Here is a 22,765-nt window from a genome sequence, read left to right as displayed (position 1 = left end):
CAAAGTTACTGTATAAACTCTATTGGGATCAGAGACACGCATATCTGCTGTTTCGACTTGTATGAAGTCATCAGTTGCTTTCACCTCCAGATGCTCTAGAAGACTCCGGCGAACTATTGTGACCTCTGCCGCGCTGTCTAACAGTGCTAACGCCCATGTCTTGTTCTTCAAGAGAACTCTCTTCTTGTGTGGCATGTCTAACTGAGACTGCCACCACTTTCTTCTTTTTAAACTGCTGTTTTTGTTGGGTCGGTTTCTCTTCTTTCTTGACAGAAACCTCAGTTGAGCGTTGTGATTCCTGTCTCGGTTTCACGTACTCTGTTTTCCGCTCTGACCGCCCACCTCTCTCATTTCTCTTTTCCAATGAGTCCTGAAAGGAACGAGATTGGCGTGTATGAGTATATTGATATCTATCAGGCGTCTTCAAATTATCCCTATTTCTGAGATTATACCTAGTCTGCGGGGTCTCCGGTCGCAGAGATTCTCCCCTTTCTTTTTTAGGTGTTTGTTGTTTTTTCTCCCAGCGCTTTTTCGTACCCTCAGGTTGCTGTTGTTTAGTAGCATCTTTACTACCCTTGCCCTGAAACTGTGGTTTCTGTGGTCTAGCCCCTAGGCTATCACGACCAATACTGGAATATGTTTCTGCTATTATTCTCGGCAGCTCCTGCTCCTGATCGAGTTGCGGGACGTCACGAAGACGCATACGCACCACTAGTGCCACTGTCTCCCCTTTTAGATTACTCAGTATGATGGAAGAAACCGTGGCAAAATTGCCAATCAGTTGCATCCCTAGATCTAAGGCTGGGGCAGCCCCATATTCATCTTGAATTTGTTTAAGCACTTCCGGTAAATTAGCCAATTGTTTAAGCACTTCCGGTAAATTAGCCAATGTCGGTGTACCGTGTGCTGTAGTGTAGAGTGCGGCAAACACCGTGCCCCAAGTATTACAATGGTCCACAGTAGGAACCATACCAAACGGCAAACACATTATCAATATTCTATGTTTATCCTGAGGTCCCGTATGGGGAAATACTGCTTCCAGCGTATTAATTTTTTGCCCCAGCCAAAATGGAGTCTCCTCTCGTTTAGCCGGCACCTTACCCATAACTGAGTGCACAGTGGCCGGATTGATACCCGGAACTATTGCATGTGGTGGTGCTGGAGCAGCACGAGCTGCGTTTGTGTTTAGTGTTTGCATCACAAATTGAACTAAGCGTCTATATGTAGCCGTTAATTCCGTATATAAAGGACGAACTTCAGCCACCGTTAAGTTAGCAACCGCTGGATGTGGTGTATATGTAGCCAATAAAGGCCAGGTAGGACCATTGTTACTTAGTGGACCTAACCTTACTGATGCTATCGTGTGGGGTAGGGCGCCATCAAGCCAATTATTATGTTCTTGAAAAGAGAGTAGTATTTCTAAATATGCATATGCCCTGTTTTGTCCAGGGACATTTGCAACCGTGTAATCGTGAAACGTGTGTGAATTCCCATCAACTGCTGGAAATATGACCCAGGAATAAAAAAGTTCTGTTCAATAGGCTGCATGGGCGTCCACCACAAATGTGACCGGACCCCCCTGGTTAGTTAGACCATGTGCTAACAGATGTACCGTGAGCGGGTGTCGCATATTAACGGCTATGTTCATTACGTTGGGATTCGCCATTATGAAAACAGCGCTAGTTCAGAGAAGGCACACAAATATCGGGGTTTTCCTTTCAGAGTTCAATCTTGAACAACCAACCACAAAAAAATAGGATCTACCTATATTGCGGTGGAGGAAATCCTCAGTGCCACGGACATCTCCGTTAACGGAACCGAGGAGTCAATATATATATGAGACCGAGAGAGTCAGTCGGACCCAAAAATTAGAGCCAGACCAATCGTTGGCGGCGCCATGTCACGTGGGCTCTCATTATCCTAAATGAGACTACTGGATTTCTAGGTAGCAGGATCGTTCCTGGTGTGGGGGACTGAGTCTGTCCCACTTGGAAGGACCTCTGTCACCCTCAATCCGGTTTTGCTCCGGCTAACTAGCAGTGCCTCATCTCTCCCAAGGGGGAGAGATGATTGGGCAGCCGAGCGCATGACATCTTTGGAACTTCTCAGGGAAGTCGTGGTCACTCAGATCCAAACCAGCTCTCTCATTTACAGTATGATCTCATATACAAATGACTAAGGCAGTTTGAGTTTTATATATTGCTTTTAATAAACAACTGCATTTTAGATAATAAGGCATGAGCCGCAATAACCAGAACCATACAACACAGTAGGATTGAAATAGTCACGATGAGAGTGAAACATAAAAACAACGCTATCATGGTGTTAATGGATTCTATTCTCTCTCTCTCTCAGTTAGTTATATTTTGAGCACAGCATGTTAAGCTGCTAACTTGCCTTTCAGAAGCCATCAACCCTCATACCTGAGCAAAGGCCTGTGATATGGTTCAGCATCTGCAACGAGGCAGTCAGCGTCCAGTTGTGGTTCCCTGGTCGGAATCTCCCTCTTGCGTGTATTAGGACAAGGAAGTGTTTTTATAACTAACATGTCAGTGTGATCACAAAATGTCCCTATGCAAGAATGTATATCTGCAATCCAAAGACTAAACTCCTACCACGTCTATCGGCAATGTACCAGACTGTATCCTTGACTAAAGCACAGAGTGAGCAAGAATGTGTTATTGAAACTCCAGTGCTGAAGTAGGCTAAACAGTGTGATATAGAAAATAAAACAAGACCGTAGAACTGGCTATTTGAAAAATAACAGTACGAAGCTGAATAAAATGCATTTAGAGCAAAGTGCACAGAGGCTCTATGCTGCGAGCAAAGGAATAAAATACATCCAGGGAAAAGTGCACAAAGGCCTAACGCCTGAAGCTAACGCGCAAAGGATACATAAAATTGACCACACTACAAGTAAATCTGACCCATGTTTCAATTGCAGTAGGTATCAAATTGCACCTAGGTCCTGTTCTACCGAACCATTGAATATCATTGGCACTTTATGCTGCTTGGCACTATTTCTATGTTAAACTTTAAAATTTCTTGTCTGTGATTACCCTGTTTATATTTTTGTCCTTTTTGGTTTCAATTTGTTTATTACAATTTGTTTCTGATTCCTTTTGGGATTTTTATTGTTTTGCATTTTGACTTTATTATTGTTCTGGTACTGCAGAAATACTTTACAAATTGTCTCTAAATGAATCCTTTCTGTTCCTTGCCATAGCTACCAGGGGCTTGAGCTTAGGTTTATTTAGTGATTTAAGTGGTTTACCTTGTTAAGGATTGTAATTATTACTTGAGGTGGGTACTTGCCACCCTCAACTAATAAGCCAATTTCTTACAGCCTGAAATCATGCCTAGGTCTTCACCGGTGTTAACAGGTTAGACCTTCGCTACAGTATGATACAGCAATAATAACGCACATTAAATGCAATGTCCAGTTGCAGCTTATATACATGGCCACCGAAATTGCATGCTTTTGCATCTGTGGCATTTTCTGCATTAGAATGGATTTGTTGCAGTTGCCACATAATCCATTACCCGCCAAATAATATGTAGGGGCCGGTAGAATGTTGAATTCTGCCTGCAGAATTGGCAGAATTTGATGACTTCACATTACTCTTGTAACAAGGATTTCCGGCGAAATTCCGCCAACTGCTGTATGGCACATTTTTTCCTGTGAAGCATCAGAAATGTGAACATGAGCAAGATTTGCTATTCCCTAGCTTCATTTTCTAACATGGGCGTTGTGGGCAGCCGCGAGGAGCCAAGGAAGGAGGGCTGCTTCTTGTGTAGTTGTGCTGTTGCTCGAGTAATTTTCTATTAGAGCAGTATCAAAATCAACTTGAATGGCTGTGCCCTGTTGTGCACCGCGCGGTGCCGTTTGTGCTGATTTTTCAGCACAGCTAGTGCTACTAGCGCTAAATAGTAGCACAACATGCATATTTTCTGCCTGTTGTCAGAATTCTGTGGAATCTCGCAGTGTTTTTATGTAACTCTGCAGAATTCCGCAAGTGACACTCCGCAAATTCCGCCCACCCCTACTACTCTGCAGATTTTAACAAAGAGTTGTTGCTAGCTCAAACCCATGATAAGCTACTACAAATGTAGCAACACGTGCGGATATGCAGTGGAGGGGCTTTCATAAAGGCTGACTAGTCATCTTTCTGTTGTTTATTGTTGTATTTGGGTGTCAGGCTGGTCAGACTAGTAGTAATGAGGTAACACATTTGCTTAGATAGTGTTAATGTCGAAAAATGACAAAATAATGATGTAATATAAACACAAAATGTTCTGTATTGTGGTGCATAATTTGCCTTTTCTTGTCACAAAATTTAGAAAAAGCCTGCTGCATAAGTTAGTCTTCCCTTGCCGCGTATTTCCAGCATCACTTGCTATATCTTTTAGAAGGAATAGATCTTTATTGGCAGAAGCAAAATGCAGGGTAGTTGGAACAACGAAACTAGTAGATACTAGCACCTCTAGCAGTCAAGATATGACCCAGTTCACTTTTTGGCACCTACGTGGCATGACATTACAAATAATATAGTCATGTAAAGACGGTGCAATACTCGTTTCCGACTTCCTCTGCTTTCTTAAAATGGCTTTGGTGCAGTCCCCAGACAATGGGAGAAAAGAGGCCAGGCAGGATGTTACAGTGTATCCAGACAGTTACAAAAAGTCTGCCTTTTGTTCATGTTTTTCAGGAGGCCTCAGCCAGATGAAAGTAAGAATCTGTCAAAAATACTATAAAGAGCAAACAAATGTTAAACACAAAACCCCTCCACCCCCAAAACTGAGTTATTACACTAAGTTGCTGACAAAGTGCAAATTTTTTAAACCAGAAGCATGTGGAGCTGTCGCTGAAAGGAAAGGCACCAGACACCGCTCACGAGGAGACTTCTTGCCACTAACGATTTCAGTTTCAAAGTCCGAAAAGGGGGTCTACTGAGGTTAAGAATGGGCTGGAACTGTAAGTCTCCCGAGGTCCCCAAACATAGCTGTCTGTATCTTGTGAATTTGTGGTCACGGATAAGCTACTTAACTGGTGTGCACCCTCGAAAGATCTGTCACCTGCTGTGAAAGCTGTTTCTCAGCAGGGCCTGACAACCTGGGACTGAAGGCTGAACTTAAGGACCTTCAAATTATGACAAACAATGAGTCATAGGCCATGAGGGACGCTTCACGAGTTTCTGCAATCAGAATAACTAGCCTCAGTCAACCATGCAGTACATTAAGACCCAAGGTAAAATAAAATAAAACTCCTTGTGTGGAATTGGGGTGGTAGGGGCTCTCATTTAGAAGTCAGTGATGCTACGAGGCAGGTCAAAGGGATCAAGCTTGGCTCGGCTGTAGAACTGTGATGGCTTCTGCAGGGCCTCAACTCCCCCTGCAATGCAGATGTTTTAATTTGATTCATGCCAACTGGGCTGCCGGGTCCTCCTGGCTTATAGGCAGCTGCTGCTCCTTGTTTCCTCTCCTCCAGGTCTAGACTCAGCTCCCCTCCACATATCCACATAGCAGATGGTCCATCTTCCTTTTCTACCAGGACAGGCCGCTACAGCAGGGTTTCTACTGAAGTTCTGCCATGTCCCTAGGCTTGGAGAAAACAGCACCTTCTAGAGTCCTGTTCCTGGTCACGAGTCACACCATTTGATGGAAGTTAATATGAAAACTATTAGCTCAAAGGAGTGAGTATTGATCCAATAGTGGAGGACTGGTGTGAGGCTAAACCCGATCAAGTTGTGGTGTCAGACTAAACAATCATAACCACCCTACCAAACTGGGGAACATCTTTGCAGGGCTTCACGTAGGAGGAAAAGGACAGGCACCGGATGGTCAAGGAAATGCGGCCACCCCAGGGAAACAGTCTAGACCCTCTGAGGGGGGTCTCAGCTTCATCTATGCAGTTCTCAGCAGAGCACAAGGGTAGGACACAGATGGTCACAAGGTGGGCAGTGGGCCTGTATGTATGTAAGGTATTGATGTAGGATGAGTCTAGCTTTAGAACTGGATTGGAGGGTACAGGATTCATTCTGTACAGAGTGAGGTTAATGAGAAATGCGGAAGAATAGATGGAACCGTCTTGGAGAGATGTCAACAGATGACATTGGTGATGGGGGGGGATCTGGAACTGCTGTGTCGTTTAGTAATTTAGGGGATCTGGCAGGACTTAACATTCTCTAGATACTCCCAGACGTTCTGTAACATTGGATTGATGATGGCTAGAGGGAAATTGTGAAATTATGGGAAAGTCAATCTATCCCGTCTCCGGATCAATGATGAGACAATATGGATGGGTGCATAAAGGCAGAGGTGGTGATTTACAAGGCAAGGGAGCACCCACACAAACTTCAGATAATATTGACTCCTTGGGAAGAATTCCACAACAAACTGTGTAAGCCAAAGCCTGAGAGGATGTGATTATACTGACTGAACCCCAAATATTACGAAACACTAAATGCATGACAAACCTTCTGTTAATGCAAACTGATAATTATTTTTCCCTTTACTTTCTTCTGGTTCCTTGATGTGATTCCCAATCGCTTTTGATGGTGTAAAAATATAATGCCTTTAAAAAAAATAAAAAAAAAGGACAGTTTGAGGTTCCAGGAGGCAGGTGAGTCACTTCAGTGCAAGTCTGGTCAACAAGATTACAAAAAGTTGAGGTGTTACTTTAAGCAACGGGTCTTCAATATTTCATGAACTTAAGGTGAGATGGAGCTCGAAGGATTTGGGTGGGGCTGGAGTTCCAAATATTACGTTCGTAACAGACACCCCCTTAGTTTGTATTCTCTTTCATTGCTGCATTCTGGTGATGATGCTGCTACCAGGTGTTAAAGGTCCCATAAAATATCTTATTCTCAGTCCTATGTAAGGCAGTCTACATGAAGGAAATGCATTGAAAATGGCACAGCAAATATTGAAAGAGATGTCGGCAGAAAAAGGGGCCTAAAATGGGCTCTTTGTGTGTGAAGAATTCTCTTTAGTGTGACGTCACCTCCAATATTTGCTGCATTTTGCTGCTGTTTTTTACTCTGTGTGCTGGGACACTGCTACCTGGGCCCCAGTGCATGTGCTTCAACTTCTCAAACAGGTTGAATTGGCTAACACGTGATTGTCATATTTAACTTTCCTATAAGTCCATAGTATATAGTGCTCAAAACATACCCATGGCACAGAAAGTTAAATGTCACCTAAGGACTAAAGTAATACTGTACCATCTACTAGTGTGTCCAAGCAAACATGACTTCAGGCCTGCCACTGCAGACTGCCAACTGCAGTTCAAAACTGCAAACCGGCCTGTCAAAATAAACCCTTTTGGCAAAAGAAAAGACCCTGTTTTAAATATTAATGAGTCACCCCTTTTTAGGCCCTGTAGCCTACAAGGCAGGGTCATGGTATTTAAAAGTAGGACCCAAGGAAATGTCAAGTAATGTGTCTATACATTTACTAGCACCCAAAAGCTATTTTCACTGTTGGAAGGCTGTGGTGCCCCATAGAGAAACATTGGGAAGCAATAATAAATATTAATGTTGCTATTTCAGCGTGGGGACCAGCAAGAAATATAACTCTAGGACTGTTTTTACTGGTTATTAAAAGCCTAACTCAACAACTCAATGGTGAAGTTAGAGTTTTAATAAATCATATAAATAATAAGGAAAGGGACTTTTAGAAAATTACATTTTCTCTCACTTAAGCTCAATGAGGATGATTTGTATTACACTCCACCTGTAACTCAGCTGATGAATATCTCTCATAAGTTGTGAAAACTATTCCCAGAGCAGATACAAAGGCCTGCATGTTGGGAGGTGTTACGTTTTCGGACAGGAAGGCCACTTGGGCAGTACCCAGGAGTTTAATGTACTTCAAAACCCCTCCCCTGTTACACACAGATATAGCTCACACCTCCACATAGACCCTCTCTTTTGTCCTTCCAGTCAGGCATACACCAGCTGCCCCAAAACTGGGTTGGAGTGACCAAGAAGGAGGGGGCTGCTCATTGCCATTGCTGCACATGGCACACAGTCTCTGCACAAGGAGAGAAGAGTTCTTCCATTTTGGATTTAGTCAGTGAGGGGCACTGTGAGATTGTCTCCAGTAGGGTGCACAGCAAATGCTGCAAATGTGTCCAGGGTTACCCTTTGAAAACATTTCCCTATTGCTTAGTGGGTACTCACCTCCACCCAAAAGCTAGTGCGAGTCATAAATGTGGCATCCCCTCACACCTTCCTTAGAACACTGCTGGACCTGTAGAAGAGCAGACAATGAACTGCACCTATTGTTTCAGACCTGTGTAGAGACCTGAGGGGTTGGACCTGCTCTCACGTGTCCCAGGACAAAGAAGTGAACTCCAAGGGTAAGTTGGCTGCATAAGGTACAGGGCGACAACAAGCTTCAGTTGGCCAGAACCAACTGGATGTGTCCTTGACCCTGCTGGTGACCTCTGGTGGAGTGACTATTGGCCCCCAAGTGCTGTTCCTGAGACCCTTGACTGTGTCTAACCGGACGTCTCCTAACATCCATGGAAAACTGCACCTTGGGTAATGTTTGGTCTTCAAGACCTCCTTAGAACTGGTACAAACATGACAATCCGATTTCCCAAGTTTCATTGCTGCGGGCTGAAGAAATAGGTTTCTCCTGCTTGAAGCTTCTTCTTCACAGCAAATCTGTTTCAGTTGGACCTCATTGAGAAGGTATCTGTCCTCGCAGAGCAGACTTCAGATATAGGCAGCAGCCTTGCCTCGCTGAAGAATTCAGAGCTCTATAAAAGAGACTAAGGGTCTGAATTAGATCTTGGCAGTAAAACGAGTCAGCCGCCTTGGCAGTCCGGACCCCTGATTTAGATGTGGGTGGGACCATAGGTGAGAGACCACCAGAGTCCTGCCGAATCTCCAGCTTCCTCGACAGCTGCCTTGAGAATTGGGGCTGATGGAGGGACTCTAGCCATCTTTACTGCCAACCAGATTTGAATGTGCCTTACCGCCAAGCCAACTGTGGCAGTCGGACCTCCACACCTGAGTTGGTTGATTGGGGGGGGAATGAGGTACAAACCTACCTTTTTCCCCCAATCCACTTCCATTTTCGACTGGACACAACTGGACAACACCTTCTGTTGCTGCTGCCACTTTACCACAGAGAAAACACAACACCCCCCCATCACCGGACTGATCGTTGGTAGCTCTCATTAGCTCAGCTGTGTACGTTGTGGGGCCACTGCATATGGGCACAGGACCACTGCAGTCATATACGTCACAGTAATTTTTGAACTACTGTGACATGCATGCGTTGGGAACACATTTGTGTGGGACATGGATACGGACACACTGCAACATGACACATATCGCAAACATACTGTCATTGTGGTGTCAGTGTACATACAGTGACATTAGAATCACACTTGTCAACTATGTCCATATTTGCACATTGCAAGGGGACCTGTACCTGTGATATTGTGCTACCAGTGTGTATGTGAGTCAGTACATGTATGTGCGATGCGATTGGCTGGTTGAGGCAGAGAAAGCTGGAGTGGGTGATGTGGTTGTCTCTGTATGTATGCCACTTGCATGTGGGTTTGATGTTGTTGTGTATTTTTCACTGTTGTGATATATGTAGTTGTGCTTGTGTGTGTTTGTGTAGATAAGTGTGTAGTTGTGTTGATTGTCGTGGTTTGTGTCATGTGTGGGTGCTGTGTCAACAATGTGTGTGTGTGTTGTGTCATGAATGTATGGCAATGTGTGTTTCTGCCATGTTCGTGTTGTGTTGCGGTGGGATGGTCATGGATGTAAGTGTGTATTTGGTGTGTTGTGTAGTGTGTATTGCAGGGAGACACATATGGCTAAGTTACAGCGTGTGTGTGTGTGTGTGACTTACCTCTATTCCATTGCCAGTGCCATTGTCCGATGTCCATTCGGTTCAATGACCGTCTCCCTCCGTCAGCAATCCGCCGCCAGTACACCGTCTGCAGGACTATAACATGTAAATATGGTCAGTGGGAGCCTTCCAGCCTGACAGCTAGGAGGAGCACTCCGTTGTGGCTGCCTTCAGCTCAGCTCATCTGCAATAGTTCTGAGTATGGCGGGTGGAACACCGTTGGGTCTGCCGCTGCCGCGGATTGGCAGTAACACGGCCAAGATCTAAATCAGGTCCTAAGTCAGAAGGTAGAAGGTTTGAGCGAATGAACGCACTAACAATATCTGGCCGGCGAGAGAACTTTCTTGGTTGTAAAATTGAAATTTGTTCAGCTCTGAGTTTTTCCTACCAAAACCAACGACTTCACCAGGATCTCGTCTAACACCTATCCAATGTGGTGGCACTTTATTCAAATACAGTCTGCTGCCTTACCAATCTGACTTTGTTGACTTTCACAAAAAAGACTAAGGGAAAGATGTACAAAGCTTTTTTCTGTGCGCAAACGGTCCCATTCGCAGAATGGGGCCGTTTGCGCACAGAAAAAAAGCATTTTGATATGTACAAATGCTATTTTGCGATTCGGTAATCTATTTACCGAATCGCAAAATAGGCTTGAGAGTCACAAATAAGAAGGGGCTTGCCAAGGCCGGCCCGTCCTAATTGCGAGTCACAGTGGTATGTATGATTGTTTTCTGACAATCGCAAAACAATTGCAGTAACACCAATTTTAGATTGGTGTTAACCCATTCGCTAACGGCAAGGGGTCTTCAAGGGACCTCTTCCCCTTTGTAAATGGCAGCTAAAGCATTTTTTAAGAGCAGACAGTGGTCCCACGGACCACTGCCTACTCTTAAAAAATGAAACTGAAACGTTTCATTTTTTTTTGCTTTTTAAACGCAGCCCTTTTTCCTTTAAGGAAAATGGTCCTGCTTTTAGAAAAATGATTGGTTTATTGAAAAGCAATAACAGACATGGAGATCTGCTGACTCCAGCAGGCCACCATCCCGGTGATTTTTGTGATTCCCAGTGGGTCGCAAATTGGGATCTACCTCAATAATTAGGATTATTTGCGACCCACTGGGAATCACAAAAGAAACTCAATGGAGTTTTGCACATTTGGAATTGCAATCTCCTAATTGCGATTCACATGGAATCGCAATTAGGAAATCGCAATTCCAAATGTTCGTACATGTGGCCCCAGGTCCCAAGATAAAACCCCCAGCCAGGTTGAACCTGGTTGGTGTATCCGACCCATGTTTCATTATGAGCTGCCTGAAATCATGTCTAGGTCCTAGTCTAGTGCAACTATAGGCCACCATTGGCGTTTTTTGGTTTCTGGAGCAATATTTATTTTAAACTTTAAAAAATTATATCTCCAGGTGTAATTTTTTGTTTTTTTGTTTTGGTGTCATATTATTTTTTAATTATTCTCTACTTTTAGAAATTGGATGGGGGTCTATTGTGTTATGTTTTCAACTTTTTACCTATTTTGGTATTTCTAAATAGTTTACACAGTTCCTTAAGTTAAGTCTGTCTGCTCTGTGCCATAGCTATCAGGGTTTGAACTCAAGTTCTGAAAGCTTTAATTGCACCTAAAAAGATGGCGACTTTATAACTTGTGGTGGACTAATATCCACCCAAATTATTAATGAACTTTCTCACACAGTCTATGGAGCTTTTCCTTTGAAGAAGGTGCAGCGTGAAGATCTGTAGAAGTAACATGACCAGTGCTTGTATGTCAGTTTTGATGCCTGGCACCAGAAGACAAGCCCTCCCTTTGCAAAGCAGTACAAGTTAGTTTAACAGAGTTTTCTTATTTGTTGTAATGTAAGTTTTGAAGCTGACAGTTGCCTCAATGTAAAATGTAAGTGATTTGTCACTGCTGGTGAGTTGTGGTGACGAGCCACTGAGGTTCATAGCAGTGAGTTGGTCTTGCATTAGGGCTTGCTTGTTGTGTGTGTAAAAAAGCACATACTCTGACTTCAAAAAGATGAGCTTGAAGTAAGCCACTGACATTCAAGTTTGGATTGTAGTGGGGAACTCTTTCAGACAATCAATGTTAAATCCATATGAAATGTTATTAGCATACATAGTTAACCAGTCAACCTGAAGGACTATAAGGGTTTCCATGTACCGTCTCCAAATGTAGCTAAAGGTGTGCAACTGGATTTTAGTTGAAGTTCAGGGTTGAATTTCCTTGAGCAGAAGCAGAATTTTACTGGCTTTGTGACAAACTGCAAACATGTTAGGAAAAGGATGCATTGGTGATGCTCAGTTGCAGTCTGGCAGATTCAGTGTTGTTGCCCGGTTGGTGTGATTCTCTTGGGAAGAGATAGTGAGGAAATTGAGGGGTCCCAAATACACGAGAGTCATTAGTGTCAAAGTGAGTCTACCGAAGCACATTGTAGGTGGTCTTTTGATAGTGGTGTTGGGATTTTTCTGTCAACAAATGTGTTGTAGCATTTTGTCAATCGTGTGCTTAAGAAAGATGCTGATGCCAAAGCATTTTCAAGAGATGAGTAAAGCATGGGCTGACACTCCTAAAAGATTTAGAAGCGTGCTCCAGTTCATTCCAGGCATACCTGGGTGGAAATCTATCCGGGTTGTAAAAGTGGTTTAGGCCAGTCTTTTGTGTCCAAATGGGCTCTTTCTGCATATGTACTGCAGCCAGAAATCCAACAAATGAGGGATTGGTCTGGGGCCTCTGAGACACAACCACAGCACTGTTGTGAAAACAGGTAACTGTGTTTCAGGCAATAAGTCATTGCAGAGTTTCAGTGGGGACCTCCTGTAAACCCAGACATACAACATGCAGCTATGACAAAAGTCCGATGAAATTCTTGCGCTAGAATCTCGTTGAATTTCTCTGAATACCTGTATCATTTTCTAGGATTTCTGATCCTGACTCTGTATTTCCAAAGAATCAGTCAAGGGCCACAATGACGTTACTGGTTAAGGTTTATGGTTTGGTGGTTTTGACTTGTGGGACTCATCTGCCATTTGCTTACCAAGACTGTGATCCTTGTTCACCCTCCTTCGGGTAGGCCTGTCTACTTGCTTTCGTAGGAAATCCATTGTTCCTGTGTGGACATCACCATTTTTTGACGTTTGCTGAACTCTATTTTATTGCTGGTTTTTAGACTCTTCACACTGGGACACTACTACCCAGTATATGTGCTGTAACCCCTAAAATATGAAGAGATTGCCTAACTTTTCTTTACAGCCATAGTATAAGGTGCAGAAATACGCCCATGGCATAAAAGGTTAACTGTCACCTGTGGAGTAAAGCATTTATCTTGCCATCTACTAGTGTGACAAAAGAAAACACAGCTTCAGGTCCACCATTGTAACCTGACTGCTCAGTGTAAAACCTGCAGTATGACATGTTAAAATAACTCTTTTTTAGAAGTAAAAACCTAATTTTTAAATATTAGTAAGTTACCAATATCTAAGTCTTCTAGCCCAAAAGTACAGTATTTAAAAGTGGGAAAGGTAGTAAATTAATGTTACCAGGTCCCTACAAGACAATAAAAGCTATTTTACTGTGGCAGGCTCAAATGTCCTATTTAGAAAACCAGAGTACAGATTAAAATCATATTACTGTATCTCAGAATTAGGACTAGCTAGAAAAATAATTAAACCACAATGTTTGATAATTATTTAAATCTAATTCAATGATGAAGCCAGATTTTTAATATACACTAAGGAAAAGTAACTTTTACACAATTAACCTTTGCCTGCCTGAACTAAAGAAAGCTAATTAGCATAAGCATCTTCCAGCTCTCAGCCTGAGCTCAGCCTTGAATAGGTGTAAACAAGGCATGAAATGCCTTCCAGGAGCTGAAAACAGGCTGACCGGAAAGGGCAGAGATAACTCGACTGAACTCCTCAGAAATCACAGGGTGGAGCTTTGGGCATTTTGTGACTCCACACTGTCGTCCTGCTTGACAGGTCTGTGGAGCCACAAGTAATGTTTGGGGTGCATATGAAAGGGAGAGAACAGGATAATAAAATAATTCTTGTGCATCTCCTTTCTGGTTGCTGAAAGGCCATGAATATCACTTACCAGACTTCTGACTCTGGGTTTGTTGTGTGTATTGTGCCTGCTTCAAACAGGATTTTTGTGTTTGATGTGGGAGGACACTGGTGATTTCTCTATTGTACCCAGGAGTCATCTCCAGTCACTAACTGTTGCAAGGCATAAATGTGGCACACCAAGAAGACAGAACACTTTCTAAACCTCTTTAAGATCAGAAGGGGGCTGGACCTGCTGTCTGTGACCTGAGAGGAGCCCTGAAGGACTAGGCCTTTTCTTGGAAGTACCCAGCTGACTAGTGCAACTGAACATGGAATGGACCCTGCAGTTGGCCACTGCATGGCACCCTATGAGTCTTACAGTGCACCTCTGTATTCCTGGAAGGCTTTACAAGTGTACTTCTGAGGTTGTCTGGGTCTTAAAAGACAAAGGGCCTGATTTAGACTTGGCGGATGGGTTACTCCTTCACAATGGCGACGGATAACCTGTCTGCCGAAATCTAAATCCTATTGTAGTCTATGGGATTCCCGTCCGCCAAGTTCTAAATCAGGCCCTATGTCAGAAGGTAAAATATTTGACGTGGATGAACCTGCTTTGTGTATGTGACGCCCACTCCATGGACTATCATTGGCACCTAGCACTTCTCCTTCTTGAATTTTTGTAATTTGGTGTCATTTTGTTTATTAAATTTCACTCAATTTTTCTAATTTGGCTTGGGATTTTTATTGCTTGGCATTTTTAATTTATTTATTTATTACTGTTTTGGTACTTCATAACCACTTTATACATTGCCTAAGTCAAGACTACCTGCTCTGTGCCATATCTACTGGGGGGGAGCTCATATTAATTTAGTGACCTGGAGGGTTCACCCTGACAAGGGTGGTGATTCTTTCTTGTCAGGGTAGAGAGTCGCCCAGCCCCAAAAAATAATCCAATTTCATACATTCTTCCTGTGATCAAGACTATCCACTTGTTTTGCTATCTACTTGCTACCCATATTGTTAAGTCTGTCTACTTTCTTTTCATGTGGGTGGCTAGTTCCATACAAACATTCATACTCTTCCTCTGTTCTGAGATCAGAGCTGCTGCATGCCAATATGGTGAACTTTGGGAATTTGGTTACTTTTAAAGGGGCTTCTCCCTAGCAAAGACAGCACAGGCACAAGGTCACAGATGTGTTATTGGCTGAAGTTGGAGCTGTGAAAAGGGAAAAGATCCTCGGTAGTCAGCCAGGCTCTCTTATTTTTTGTGGGCAATCTGATTCTGTGTCACTAGAAACAGAACATTCAATTCACACTTTTCTAATTCTGCATCAGAACTGGTGAGGGGTATTTACCTTTGTTGCTCCTATTGTATTGTCACATTCGATTAAGGGCTGCCAGCTTGCCTGGTGTTGGACTGATGTAAGTGCCAAGGAAATGTAATTCTCATGTCTTTGGTATGATAAATCTAGGACAGTCAATAGGTTTGGAGAAGACTGAGCTATACAAATACTGCCTCCCACCATACAATGTGCCAGGAGTGCAGGAGGTAGTCTTTCTTCATCGTGGGTGATTATTACATCCCTTAATCTCAGCAGTGCTGAACATAACAATGTGTCAATGCCTTCTTAGGACATCCCTTGGGCATGCTTTAGTACCTTCTGGGGAGTTGGTTTAGCAGAGCTCTACCACTCTACAGTGAGTCAGGGATAGCAGAGTGTATTTTTGGCATGTGTTCTCCGCAGAAGGTTGGATTTGAGGCCAATGTTGTAGGTTTGAGCAAAGCAGGTACATCTGGAGTATGCAGCTTTAATCTGGGTCCTGGGTACTTGTGAGCAAACTCTAAGCATCATTTTAATACCTGATCTGGTGACTGGAACAAATAATTATTTTCTCTAATCAAAAACAACAACAAATATGTTTATCAAAAATAGCATTTATTGATTCTTCTGTAGGGTGGAACTGGGTTAAATGCCCACGTGGGCAACATTTTTGACACATATACACAATGAACTCTGGGCTATGGCACAACCATACAAACTGTCTCACAGAGGATACTCTGTAACTATTTTTACTAAAGGTGCAGGCATATTATTCTGTTAATTTAAGTTTGGTGCTAGATATGTTACGGCCCTCTATAGTGTGGTTGGGCTTGATAAAGGACCCTGCAGCAGAACAAAGGCTCAAGCTTTGACACAGAAGCCTGTATCCTCAAAGTGCTGTAGGATGACAGCATCATGCCTGATAAATTGGGGTCCTTCTGGACAGTGCAGACTTCCCGCCCAGAGAGTTTCCTGACGGGTTCACCCTGTTCTACTGAAGCAGGTTGATAAGTGTCTGACTACAGTAAAACAAAATCAAAGATAATTTCTACAATAAGGAGTCAACAATGTTGGCGCTTTTCACTAAATATTGTTATAGTGTCAGCTGAAAACAACACACCTTGTGTTGCAATGTCTCTGATGTAATCAGTCCTTGATGCCCTGGGCCCTCTGTGCAGGCTGCAGTTACATTGTCTGTCTCTTAACTAACAGATGGAATACTTCAGTGAGCTAATAATAATCACCTTTGAAAACAGAACCAAAGTTGAGAATTTTGACTAACTGGTCTCTCCTACTTTGTAAGATTTGTAATTTCCAACTTAGAGCAAAGCCAGGGACCTCTGTCATCTGTGAAGGCTCAGGGTGGTATCTGTGACTGGTACCACGCTCTCCCTTACATGTATTCATGCTAAAATATGATCTTACCTCTGAACTGCGGATTGCAGTCAAGGGTCTGCTTTTCATTACAGTGCGATATTTGAATCTGTCTCTAATACAAGTCCTGCACTCCTGTTCTTTCTTGTCCTGTAGATTTCCCCCTCTCGGGTTCTCTCTGTCTTTCTGGCTAAGATACCTTCCCTTATTCACAAATTTCTGGCCTGTCCATGTTGAGAGCCCTTAGACGATCAGGAATGAGTAATGGCTTATGGGCTTTTTGAGGTCCACACTGGGATACACTAGCATACAGCATCACAGCATCATGTGATTTGGGTACCCCAATTCAATTCCCAGCTGTTTGGAGTCCAAGCATCTCTTTCTAAAGTATTTCAATGTATAGAAACTTTCAACAAAGGTACAACCAATTTCTTGTCCCAGGGGTTTGTACCTTGTTTTCTGACATTAGTTGACTTTGTGGATGTTTTCCACAATTGAACTAAATTGTGCATTAATATTAGTTTTTCTGCATTTGAATTTACACATGAGTATTAACATGAGCTATTGCAATGGAAAACAAGGGCCGGATTTAGAACTTGGCAGAGGGGAATACTCCATCACAAACGTAAATGATACCTTGTCCGCTGTATTATGACTGCATTTTATCCTATGGGGATTGTAACACAGCAGACAGGATCTCCGTCTAATTTGTGATGGAGTATTCCATCCACCAAATTCTAAATCAGGCCCTAAATCATTATGTAGGTATTGTAATACGTTGTTTTCTGGCTTACACAACTAGGCCTCAGTTAACCCTCTTCCCCATCGTTGTTAAAATGGCTGCCATGTTCATCCAGTGTTTATATTTCTCACTTGACAACACATGCAAAAAGGTGTGCTCTTTATCTTTAGTATGACATAATATTCTCAAAGCCCTTGCTGGGGGAAGGCGTACGACTTTCCAAGGCTCTTTCTGCTAGCACCCTATTGCATTAATTCACACCTGTTTTCTGTTGTTTATGTAACTACTTTGTTCTGGTCCTTCTAGATGACCTTACATCAGAAGCAGTGAATCAATTTTCATGTAGCGGGTTAGTGCTAAGATGGCAGGGTTATGTGACCTTTAAAAAAAATTGAATATTGTTTGTTGTAAAAATTCTCACACCATAATGGCTTTGCAGTATTCAGTATTTCTATATTGAAAATGACCATAGAAACCCTTGAATTTGGGGTTGAGCCAGTCTCTCTCCCGAGTCTTTACAGATGCTCCCAGATTTTCTATTGATTTGCTGCACATATGAGACTTAGGGCCCAATTAATGTGTTGGTGGAAAGGGAACTCCATCGCAACAGTGATGGTGTTCCCTCCCAACAAACATAAAGGTCCGCATCCTCCATTTAGTGTTGGACGGACCATAGCTTAATGACAGCGGAGGCTACTCCATCTCTGCCATTGTCAAAATTCTCTGATGGTGCAAGGGTTGTCGGAGAATTTGCTCTGTGTCTGCCTCTCCAATTTACATGAGCAGATATATAGTCATTTTTCAATGTCCTTCACCGCCAGGAAAAACATTGTGGTAAGAGGCACCGCAAACTGATCAATGCCACCCTTGTCACTTGAGGAAACTCCCATGGCAATGAGGGCATTCTTTTTTTTTGCAAAAATAAAATGCCTCTTTGGAATTTTCTTTTTGAAAATAAAAAAAAATTGTAACTTTGCTGTACCTCCCTGTTGTGGTTTTGATAGAGCCATGAGGCAAAGTTTCAATGCATTGACAAACACCGTCTTAACAGCAGTTCCTGTCAATGCTTGAAATGCCTCCCAACCCAATGGACGTTTGGCAGTCAAGACCTCAACCAAGGCAATGGAGTAAAATACTCCCCCGTCCTAGCAGAGGACAGCTGACCGTGAAAATCTATTTACCTGATTTTGCTCATTATTGCATTATTCTTGTAACTGAGAGCCTTTATGGCAATATACTTTATGTCCTTTGACTGATTCAACACTAAGGCCCTCATTGCAACATTAGCGGTATTGACCGCCTACCGCCACGGCGACGGCAGCCAACATACCTTCGCCATGGCTACCAGCTCCCCACTCGCATTATGACCGTAGACGGAATTCCGCCAGAAGGCTGGCGGAATACCGTTGACGGTCATGGTGGCGGACGGCGGTAAGGTGGAACTGCAGTCACCAGCAGCACCACACCAGCAAAACACTGCCGACCGTATCATGAGCAATGATATGGCCTGGCGGTGTTTTGCTGACGGACGCTGCTGCTGGTAGCAGCGCCGCGTCCCGTCTCCAGCCCAGCGGCCGTTACCACCCTGGCAGACGGATTAGTACATTGGCGGTTTAGCTCAAGCCAAAACGCCAATGTCATAATTTGGGAAAAGGTACCGCCAGCCTGTTGGCAGTACCTTTCCCCAAATTACCGCCGACCGCCAGGGTCGTAATGAGGGCCTAAATTTGCAGTTTCCCAATTTCTAAATTGCACTTTAAAACTATAATTGACCTTCATGGTTTTCTCTAAAGTTACAATCTCAAGGTCTCTTTTTTAATCAGTCCTTTCTTATTGACTGTATTTTGAAATGGTGTTTGATTCTTGTCTCTAGGGACACATTAACTCATAGACCTGGAGGTTAACACAGTCCCCAACCCCTGCAAACCAGAGGCAACACAGTCATGCAGTTTATCTAAGAGATAGCACACCCACAAAATCACTCGGCTCTGCTGTGAAAATGATTATGTCCTCAGCTCACTCTGCCACATCCTTTCTTTTACTTTGGATTCTGGGGTATAACCCCTCCAGTAAGATGGTCCCTTATTTATGACCATCTCTGCACCCTTGACTAGACAGGATAGGGAGTTCAGCATTTCCCTGCTATATTTGCGACGTAGTTTTAAATACAAGTACTGAAACTGTGATTACCAGTGGCTGAGATTAATTGATGTACTCTGTTGACCGCATTGGATCTGCAGCTTGTTGAGACACGATCAAATATTTACACTTTATACAGAGCTATCGACCACAAAGAACACAAAATAAATTAGATATGATTGCCTTACCAGCCGCCTTAAGAAAACCGCAGTTCCGCAAAATACATGTTGGCTGTTAGCTTTTCATGAGACCTGGTTCAACATTTGAACCACTACCATTGTCTAATCTGAAATAAAAGCAGCACTTTTCAACTAGTATTTGGATCTATGAGTTTCCATACGGAGCAAGACCAAGGATATAAATGAACTAGATTTGTCCTCTAGTCTTCTGCAATTCCTGTGCCCCAGTGGGAAAAGGGTATTCTCACATCTCCCAGGAATATTAGAAATCTTATCCCATAATAAGGATTTTTTGACTCTTGGGGCAAAACCCCTATCTTTTTAAAACTGAGATTAATTGAAGCATTCCACCCAACACTTTTTATATACTTAAGTGAGTTGCCCTAAGTGAGACGCGTATGCCCAGACAGGGGTGGCATGCACACTTTGTCACTGGAGCCAAGCTATACTTGGCTGGTGAGCCCTAACTAGGGTGAAAGCAGTTAAGGGTTGCTTGAGTCCTGGTGCAGGGAGGCAGTTGGAGCTGGAATGTTCCTATTGGAGCAGGGTCAAGACTGATTTCCATGTAGCTGGGTCCAAACTGAGTTGTCATGGTGTGCAAAATAACAATGGATTGGGATGTGGCCCAAGTGATTACCAGTGACTAAGATTAATTCAAGCAACCCATTTATCACTTTTTTCTAGTCTTGGTGTCACTGTGGCACATGATTCCTTTGATGCAAGGGACTTTAAATATCAAGATTCATTTAGTACGTGGCAAACAATATACTCTGTCAAAATGTGACAAATATCCATTCTGCTGTATTACAAATGTCTAGACTATAAAACACTTATAATATGATGGCCAGGGCATCCACCGCCTTTGTGTCAGTGTGGAATACATTCTGCGTATTCTAAATAAGACCCTCTGTTGGATCTGATGGAAGATTCATATTTTGAGCCAACAACATGTGAGCTCTTTGAAGGTGGTAGGCTAGTGGGCCACAAGTAGCTGAATGCACTGCTCCGAACAGCCTGTGGGGCTCACTGACAGAGAATATTATTGTTCCTGTCAAGTAAGTTGTTGATAGATATGACTCTGAATAATCCTTTGATACATTCAGACACAAATAATTCAATTGCAAGACCCTGCTGGACCCCCACAGAAACAGGTCTTTAGATCTATTAAACCCCAGCTTTTTGATTAGGCTTACTGATATTAGCCCTGACTGACTGACAACTGAATAAGTCTTGTGATCAGCTTGAATGCCTGGAAGAGGAGTCCATTGAAAAATACCAAATTCCGAAGACCTTGTTTGAGTCTCTAAAAGTTGAGTTTCACTCAATGATCTTTGAGTCAATCTAGGTATTTACTCCACTTTGTGCCAGGTTCTGAATTAGATTTTCACTCACTGAGTCATTTGGTGACTTCGACCCATTGGCTCTTAGTTCATTTGACCAGCTCTGTCTAAGTCCTATTGTGCTGCATCCTCCAATCCACGTGACAACCGTGGCTCTTCTTCTAGAATCCCCAAAGGCACTGCAGTGAGTTCCTTGGCATGCCACATTTTCTGGGTCTCTTGAGGGAGGCCTCAAAGTAATGCAGTGGATTTCTTGGTGGCCCATTGTTTCTGGGTCCTTTTGCAAAAGTCCTCAGGGTGCTACAGTGGGTTCCTCCGAGTTCATTGTTTGTGGCTCCCCTTCTAGAAGTCATCAAGGTAATGCAGTGGGTTCCTTGGTGTGCACTGTTTCTTGGTCCCTTTGAGAGAGACCTCAATGAGCTGCAGAATCTCTTGTTTCTAGCTCTTCTTCTGGAAGTCCTCAAGGTGATAAAGTGTGTTCTTCATAGCCCATCGTTTTAGGCTTCACTTCTGAAATTCCTCTGGGCCTACAGTGGGTTCCTGAGATCCCATTGTTTCAGGCTTCCTTGGTGAGAGTCCTCAAGGGGCTGCATCAGGTTCCTCAGAGCTCCACTAGTCCTATATGCTGGCCCGTGAGCAGTTCAGGGTGCGGAAGCCATGGAGAGTCACCTTGCCATGTAGGATGATGTCCAGGTCGGAGCCCTGGTTCATACGTTTCACCAGGTTCTTCTCAAAGAGCAACGGGTGGTAGGCGCCCAGAGTGCAGGCTGCATCATGGAACTTCTCATAGTAGTGACAGAGATCTGTCTGACGTCGCGAAGGAAGGTACTCGTACACATGTACCAGGTCACAAAGAGAGAGCATCAGGAAAGTTCCTGAAAAATGAAAGAGCGCTGTTAGAGATGTGCATAGAGTATGTTACAGCATGTTATGGAATGTGGGAGCATTCATTAAAAGTGGCAAAATTGCGTCTTGATGCTAAAGAGAACACAGTATATTAAATACCATTCTACTTTGGTTCAATAAAATGCAGGTCACGACTAAAAGAGAAGAAAGAAAAGGAATGGGTCTGTCTAACTATTTCTTAAATGTTCTCTCTTTTCATCGGTATAATAGGTCAACTATTCCATAGTTTAAACACCCTTTGCAGGAAGGTAAGTCTTTGGCATGGATTGAGTGGGTGGGGAGGGGGGTAGGAAGGGAGAGAGGGAGGGAGAAAGAGAGAGAGAGAGAAAGAATACATGTGAAATCAGCTTCCTGTGGAGGACTGACAGCAGGGCTTTTACATGGAGGAACAGAGGGGCCTTATGCCCCCACCCCATGCTTTCCAGGGTCCTGTGCTCTCCAGGCTCCATTAGTGAAATGTACTTTTAGATTTGTATATGAAACAAAACCTGCTGCCTTCATTAGTAATGAGGAAAATGAGGGAGTCAAACCACCAGATACCTCCAGATGCCATGTTTTCGCTTCTTTGGACTCGTTTTTATCTTAATACTTAGAAACAGGTTTGTATTGCAACCAGCAAAAACAGAAGGAGCCTCAAAAGGCAGTGGTGTAACAAAACCTGAGGGGGTCCCCCTGCACAGTACATGAAGGGAACCCCTTCTGGAATAACTCAGGAGCTCTCATGCCAGCGTACTGTGCTGAAGGGGCATCCTAGAGCTCAGGCCCCGCCTGCACAGCAGGGGCCTTTCTTACACCACAGTTAAAAGGACCTTTATGGGCCCCACCTTAAGG

At 43.4% G+C, this 22,765-nt stretch overlaps 1 protein-coding gene across 8 annotated transcripts in view; it reads right to left on the bottom strand.

Annotated features, from left to right (window-relative positions):
* Positions 1–15,850: 15,850 nt before the first annotated feature.
* Positions 15,851–22,765, bottom strand: part of LOC138267723 (beta-galactoside alpha-2,6-sialyltransferase 1-like) — a 206,286-nt gene continuing 199,371 nt past the window's right edge. For all 8 annotated transcript variants that reach the window (XM_069216893.1, XM_069216892.1, XM_069216888.1 and 5 more), the window contains one exon: positions 15,851–21,903. In XM_069216893.1, coding sequence (XP_069072994.1) covers positions 21,647–21,903 — 257 coding nt within the window. In that variant the 3' untranslated portion in view covers positions 15,851–21,646. The remainder of the gene's footprint in view (positions 21,904–22,765) is intronic.

Source organism: Pleurodeles waltl, chromosome 12 (genome assembly GCF_031143425.1).
Source record: "Pleurodeles waltl isolate 20211129_DDA chromosome 12, aPleWal1.hap1.20221129, whole genome shotgun sequence".
In the NCBI taxonomy this organism is placed as follows: Eukaryota; Metazoa; Chordata; class Amphibia; order Caudata; family Salamandridae; genus Pleurodeles; species Pleurodeles waltl.
The sequence above is the reverse complement of the archived record's forward strand: the minus strand, read 5'-3'. Positions and strand labels throughout refer to the sequence as shown.